The sequence below is a fragment of the Penaeus vannamei genome, chromosome 11, assembly GCF_042767895.1.
Source record: "Penaeus vannamei isolate JL-2024 chromosome 11, ASM4276789v1, whole genome shotgun sequence".
In the NCBI taxonomy this organism is placed as follows: domain Eukaryota; kingdom Metazoa; phylum Arthropoda; class Malacostraca; order Decapoda; family Penaeidae; genus Penaeus; species Penaeus vannamei.
In genome coordinates, this window is record NC_091559.1 from 41,053,788 (window position 1) to 41,061,287 (window position 7,500).

Here is a 7,500-nt window from a genome sequence, read left to right on the forward strand (position 1 = left end):
CGTGTTCCCAGCCTGTTCTGTGAAGGACGAGGTAACAGCAAAAGCTCTTTCTAAGGTTGACAAGTCAGGAACAGGTCCTTCCTCCGCATCTGCTAGCAGCCTATCACCATTCACATTTAGAGAAAGAAAGTCAGCTACAGACAGCTCGTTCCCATCCTGTTCTGTTAAGGACGAGGTAACAGGAAAAACTGAGTCCTCAGTCTCCAAGAATATATTTGAACCACCGTCTCTTTTTAAGCTTGACATGTCAGGAACAGGTCCTTCCTCTGCATCTACTAGCGGCCTATCACCATTCACATTTGGAGAAAGAAAGTCAACTGCAGACAGCATATCCCCAGCCTGTTCTGTGAAAGACGAGGTAACAGCAAAAGCTGAGTCCTCAGTCTCCAAGAATATATTTGAACCACCGTCTCTTTTTAAGCTTGACATGTCAGGAACAGGTCCTTCCTCTGCATCTGCCAGTGGCCTATTACCATTCACATTTGGAGAAAGAAAGTCAGCTGCAGACAGCATATCCCCAGCTTGTTCTGTGAAAGACGAGGTAACAGCAAAAGCTGAGTCCTCAGTCTCCCAGAATATGTTTGAACAACTGTCTCTTTCTAATGGTAACAAATCAGGAATAGGTTCTTCCTCTGCATCTGGTAATGCCCGGTCACTATTCACAACTGGAGAAAGGAAGTCAACTACAGACAGCACGTTCCCAACCAATTCTGTGAAGGACGAGGTTTCTGCAGCAAAAACTGAGTCTTCATTCATCAAGAATACATTTGAACCTCAGTCTGTTTGTAAGGTTGACACGTCAACAACAGATCCTTCCTCTGTATCTGGTAGCAGCCTATCACCATTCACATTTAGAGAAAGAAAGTCATCAACAGACAGCATGTCCCCCGCCTGTTCTGTGAAGGACGAGGTAACAGCAAAAGCAGAGTCCTCAGTCTCCAAGAATAAATTTGAAGAATTGCCTCTTTCTAAGGTTGACACATCAGGAACAGGTTCTTCCTCTGCATCTGGTAATGCCCTGTCACTATTCAGATTTCGAGAAAGAAAGTCAGCTACAGACAGCACGTTCCCAACCAATTCTGTGAAGGACAAGGTTTCTGCAGCAAAAACTGAGTCTTCATTCATCAAGAATACATTTGAACCTCAGTCTATTTCTAAGGTTGACACCTCAAAAACAGGTCCTTCCTTTGAATCTGCCAGCGGCCTATCACCATTCACATTTGGGGAAAGAAAGTCAGCTACAAACAGCGTGTTCCCAGCCTGTTCTGTGAAGGACGAAGTAACAACAAAAGATCCTTCTAAGGTTGACATGTCAGGAACAGATCCTTCCTCCGCATCTGCTAGCAGCCTATCACCATTCACATTTAGAGAAAGAACGTCAGCTACAGACAGCACGTTCCCATCCTGTTCTGTGAAAGTAGAGGTAACAGCAAAAGCTGAGTCCTCAGTCTCCAAGAATATATTTGAACAACTGTCTCTTTCTAATGGTAACAAATCAGGAATAGGTTCTTCCTCTGCATCTGGTAATGCCCGGTCACTATTCACAACTGGAGAAAGGAAGTCAACTACAGACAGCACGTTCCCAACCAATTCTGTGAAGGACGAGGTTTCTGCAGTAAGAACTGAGTCCTTCCTCTGCATCTGCCAGCGGCCTATCACCATTCACATCTCAGTGAAGGACGAGGTAACAACAAAAGGTCTTTCTAAGGTTGACATGTCAGGAACAGATCCTTCCTCTGCATCTGCCAGCGGCCTATCACCTTTCACATTTGGAGAAAGAAAGTCAGCTACAGACAGCACGTTCCCAACCAGCAAAAGCTCTTTCTAAGGTTGACACGTCAGGAACATGTTCTTCCTCTGCATTTGGTAATGCCCTGTCACTATTCACATCTGGAGAAAAGAAATTGGGTACAAATAGTGCATTCCCAATCTGTTCTGTGGAGGACGAGGTAACATTAGAAGCTGAGTCCTCAGTCTCCAAGAATATATTAGAACCACTGTCTCTTTCTCAAGTTGACACGTCAAGAACAGGTCCTTCCTTTGCATCTGGTAATGCCCTGTCACTATTCACATCTGGAGAAGGGAACTCGGCTACAGACAGTAAGAGCAACACGTCTCATTCCGTAACTTCTTTGCCGAGGCTTTACGATCAAGAACAAATTTGAGCTACAGTGTCAGTCCAGAAACACATCCCTTTTTGTTTCTCGATCCAAAACCAAAGACTTTTTTCGTGCCTAAAAAGAAACCATGAAGTTCTTAGAACAAACTTTGGCTAAATCCAGTTTCTATATTATTATTTTCTGATTTTCTTATATGTTGAGTGTATCTTTCGAAACCGGAACTTAAAATTGTCTGCTTTATTTGGAAGGAATTTTGATGTCAACATTTTTTTCTTGTCTCTTTTCATCAGACAGTCCAGTTCCATTTTTACCATTTAATCAAAATATATATATCATCTAGGGTGATTCTAACACACACACACACACACACACACACACACACACACACACACACACACACACACACACACACACACACCACACACACACACACCACACACACACACACACACACACACACACACACACACACACACACACACACAGACCCAAACAAACAACCACACGCTATATGTATGTATATATTTACAAAGTATTATGATTACCGTAAAACCATTATTACAATATACAATATATTGCAATATTGGAGACAACAGATAACTTCCCAAGCAACGTGTTAGTCTGAACTCCAATTTGTATTCCGTACATATGACAATAAAGGAACAAGCCATTTTTGGCAGTGTTTTTATTATCCTAGGACAATTAATTCCCATACTTGAATTAACTAATTTTAAGTGCGTACATCCGAGAAAGAGAGAGTGAGTGAGCGAAAGAGTGGAAGTGAGAGAGAGAAAGAGAGTGTGAGCGAGAGAGAGAGAGAGTGGGAGCGAGAGAGAGGAAGAAAGTGGCAGCGAGAGAGAAAAAAAGAGGGAGCGAGAGAGAGAAAGTGAGTGGGAGCGAGGGAGAGGAAGAAAGTGGCAGCGAGAGAGAAAAAAATAGTGGGAGCGAGAGAGAGAAAGAGAGTGGGAGCGAGGGAGTTGGAGCGAGGGAGAGAAAGAGAGTGGGAGCGAGAGAGAGAGTGTAGGAGCGAGGGAGAGAAAGAGTGGGAGCGAGAGAAAATGGGAGCGAGGGAGAGAAAGAGAGTGGGAGCGAGAGAGAGGGAGAGAGTGGGAGCGAGAGAGAGAGAGAGAGTGAGAGAAAGAGAGTCGGAGCGACCGAGAGAGAGAGAGTGTGGGAGCGAGAGAGAGAGAGGAAGGGAGGGTAGGTGGCTGGGAGAGAGAGAAAGGGGTGGGCGGGTGTGAGAGCGAGAATTTTGTGAAGCTGCCAATACCTCCCGCCCTATGGTGGAGTGCGGACGCCACCCATCTACTCCGTCGGCTAATGGAAGGTCAGTAAGGGCGTGCTCGCTTATTTATACACATTCGCATAGATTATTTCATTTCCAATGAAGTGCATTATTCAATTTAGAAACGGAACGTAATTTTCTATTTTAGTTTCCCCTTTTTTTCGCTTTCTTGATGATCCGAGTTTTCTATGGATATTTTGGATTTTTGTTTCAGAATTTGATAAAAAGTACAGAGTGGTTTAGCGTTTCTAAAGATTATGTGATTTTTTAGATTCTTGAAAACACGATACGTGAAACAAAAATCGCTCGAAGTGAAGAATAACGCTCTTAGTTAAAAGAAAAAACAGAGAAAAAAAGAAAGAAAACGAGACTGCTAGAACTCGCCTGTACTCTTCTGTGGTTGATTTTTTTCATTAATTATTATTATTATTTTTACGATTTTGCGGCATTACTTTGGCAAAAGATATCAGTGAAGGCATTTTGTGGACATTTTTTACCGAAGTGAAAGAGAGAGAGAGAGAGAGAGAGAGAGAGAGAGAGAGAGAGAGAGAGAGAGAGAGAGAGAGAGAGAGAGAGAGAGAGAGAGAGAGAGAGAGAGAGAGAGAGAGAGAGAGAGAGAGAGAGAGAGAGAGACAGACAGACAGACAGACAGACAGACAGACAGACAGACAGAGAGAGAGAGAGAAAGAAAGCAAGAGGTACATACACTCAGCGTGTCTGTGTAAGTGTGCATATACAAATATATATGGTATATATAATCACATGAACAAATCCAAACGATATGCTGCTTACTATTTAACGTTGATGGAAACTTATTGACTAATGAACAAAATTCATGGTTAACAGGATTCCGAAAAAGGTTTATCTGCTGTTTAGTATCAGATCTCGCTGTCTAAAGCAAAGGCAGTAATGAGGGGGAAAGAATGTGTGTGTGTGTGTGTGTGTGTGTGTGTGTGTGTGTGTGTGTGTGTGTGTGTGTGTGTGCGTACGTGTTGTGTGTGTGTGTGTGTATGTGTGTATGTGTGTGTGTGTGTGTGTGTGTGTGTGTGCGTACGTGTTGTGTGTGTGTGTGTGTGTGTGTGTGTGTGTGTGTGTGTGTGCATACGGGTGTGTGTGTGTGTGTGTGCTTACGTGTGTGTGTGTGTGTGTGTGTGTGTGTGTGTGTGTGTGTGTGCGTGTGTGTATGTGTGTGTGTGTGTGTGTGTCCTTGCGTACGTGCGAGCGGACATATTCATTCCAAATCCCTCGCCACGTTTCTAATTCTACCGCATTTCTTCTATGTCTTCGTACCTACCTGACATGACACAGAGCACGTCATCGCCCCCTTGTTATTCGCACACCACTTAAGGCTCTCATGTTATTCGCACACCAGTCAAGGCTCTCTTGTTATTCGCACACCAGTCAAGGCTCTCTTGTTATTCGCACACCAGTCAACGCTCTCTTGTTATTCGCACACCAGTCAAGGCTCTCTTGTTATTCGCACACCAGTCAAGTCTCTCTTGTTATTCGCACACCAGTCATCGCCCCCTTGTTATTCGCACACCAGTCAACGCTCTCTTGTTATTCGCACATCAGTCAACGCTCTCTTGTTATTCGCACATCAGTCAACGCTCTCTTGTTATTCGCACATCAGTCAACGCTCTCTTATTATTCGCACACCAGTCAACGCTCTCTTGTTATTCGCACATCAGTCATCGCCCCCTTGTTATTCGCACACCAGTCAACGCTCTCTTGTTATTCGCACACCAGTCAACGCTCTCTTGTTATTCGCACATCAGTCAACGCTTCATTTTTATTCCCACATTCCGACGGCGTGAGTCAAGACCTTGTTATAACCACCAAAATAAGTATTTTATTTTTCCTCATTTTTTTTTTTATTTCAATGGTTTTATTTGATCTGTTTATGTTTTTTTATATAACGTAAGAGGGTATAGGTATAAAGGGATAAAAAAGAGAGAAAGGGAAAGAAAGGGAAAGGAGAAGAGAAGATGAGAAGGGGTTTTGGCGAAGAAAGGGAGAGAAGGAGAGAGATGGAGAGACGGAGAAGGGGTGGAGAAAGATAGAGAGAGGAGGGAATGAGAGAGGGGGAGAAGAGAAGAATGAAAGAATGAAAAAGGGAGAGAAGTAAAGAGAGAAAGGTAGGACAGATAACTTTGAAGAAAGGAAACTGATGAAAGAGTGCAGAAAAAATTGAAGTAGGTGAAAGATGTGAAAAGCAGAGAGGGAGAGAATTGATGACGGAGGAAAAGGGAATGATTTATGAACTAAATGAAATGAAGGGTGCAAGAGAGAGAGAGAGAGAGAGAGAGAGAGAGAGAGAGAGAGAGAGAGAGAGAGAGAGAGAGAGAGAGAGAGAGAGAGAGAAACAATTGGAGATGAAATGAGAAAAAAAATTCTTGAAGAAAACGAAAAGATCGAGGAAGAAAGAATAACAAGTGAAAAGAAGTGATCAAAATACAAGATAAAAACGCTAATGGGAAGAAATAGGACTTGAAATAAGAGAGAGAAAAAACAAGTCGACGAGTTAGTAAAATATTCACAGAAAAAAATGAATAATAATGAAAGGAAATAAGAAAAAAAAAAAACAATGCCAAGCACATTTATAAGCCTACATCTGTCATGCTGAAAATAACCGTTTCATGTCAGCATACTCTGCCATGACACCTGACCAGCTGGAAATGTCAGCAATGGTAACTTTTTGTCGTTACATGTGTTAAAATGAGCTCTTGTTTCATCAAGAGGCTATCAATCAAACGCTTCTTTATTGCAGCTTCTTATATCTGTCAAAATCGGCTTTATCACATAATCTAGTTATGATTGAAGATGATTATACCTGCAGCTGATTCGGTCTCACAGACGGATGGTTGTTGATATAGGCCTAGAGAAACAGAATATGGAAAATGTATAGATAAATTAAATTAAGGTGAAAGAACTGGAGAGAGAGAGAGAGAGAGGGAGAGAGAGAGAGAGAGAGAGAGAGAGAGAGAGAGAGAGAGAGAGAGAGAGAGAGAGAGAGAGAGAGAGAGAGAGAGAGAGAGAGAGACTAATGTTTGTGACGAAACATGTATCAAGCTGGTTTGATAGTTTCCCGTAAATATAACGATATAAACATTATTTTTCTGTACCCTTAACGAAATATTGAACATTAATCATACAATATGAAAAACAATTCTTAAAACGTCAGCAAGCATCGACTATGCTTATCTATTATCATAATTCTCTCTCTCTACTTCTTTTAACTGGGTCGAAACAAGTCCAGTTCACCACTTAATACTAGAGAAACCATAGCAATATTTTGCACACACACACACACACACACACACACACACACACACACACACACACACACACACACACACACACACACACGCACAGACACACACAGACACACACACACACACACACACACACACACACACACACACACACACACACACACACACACACACACACACACACACACACACACGCACGCACAGACACACACACACACAACACACACGCACACAGACACACACACACACACACACACACACACACACATACATATATATAATTTACCAATGCCTTACAAGGTCACGATTTTTACCTTCGAACAAAATTTTACAAGGTTACAATTTTTGCCTTTCACACGACCGTCCATTAGTCAACGCTCCAAGTTCAGTCACAGCGCCATCTGCCAAAAAGTCTCGAGAATGCGACCCTTAGATAGCGGCCTCTCTAACTCAGGGTCGTGTATTAGAGACGCGGTTTTGTTAACCTTGACGCGGCCAACTTTTTTTTTCTTTCTTTCTTTTGATAATGCATCGTTGTTCCTGTTCTAATTAGTTTGTGCCCATTCATTGTCATTATTATCAACTTCATTAGTATTATTGTTATTTTGTTACTGTTATCGTCAATAATAATAATAATAACCAAAAGATCGCCGTTAGTGCTTCTGTAACATTAATAATCATTCTTATGATCATAAACATAATCATTGTAATGGTTCTCATCATCACTAATCATTATCGCCATAAATATAATAATCATCATTATCATTTTTATTGATTACAGTACTCATTGATGAACCGTATTAATTGACAAATGTAGAAA

General features: G+C 41.9%; 2 protein-coding genes across 2 annotated transcripts in view; both read left to right on the forward strand.

The window, feature by feature from the left end:
• Positions 1–2,792, forward strand: part of LOC113818872 (serine-rich adhesin for platelets) — an 18,479-nt gene extending 15,687 nt beyond the window's left edge. Inside the window, exon 6 of the mRNA XM_070127518.1 lies at positions 1–2,792. This exon is cut by the window's left edge and continues 1,748 nt beyond it. Coding sequence (XP_069983619.1) covers positions 1–1,828 — 1,828 coding nt within the window. The 3' untranslated portion in view covers positions 1,829–2,792.
• A 514-nt stretch (positions 2,793–3,306) lies between these two features.
• The window catches only part of LOC113827385 (uncharacterized), a 19,916-nt gene continuing 15,722 nt past the window's right edge, over positions 3,307–7,500 (forward strand). Inside the window, exon 1 of the mRNA XM_070127302.1 lies at positions 3,307–3,447. Within this exon, the coding sequence (XP_069983403.1) occupies positions 3,441–3,447 (7 nt within the window). The 5' untranslated portion in view covers positions 3,307–3,440. The remainder of the gene's footprint in view (positions 3,448–7,500) is intronic.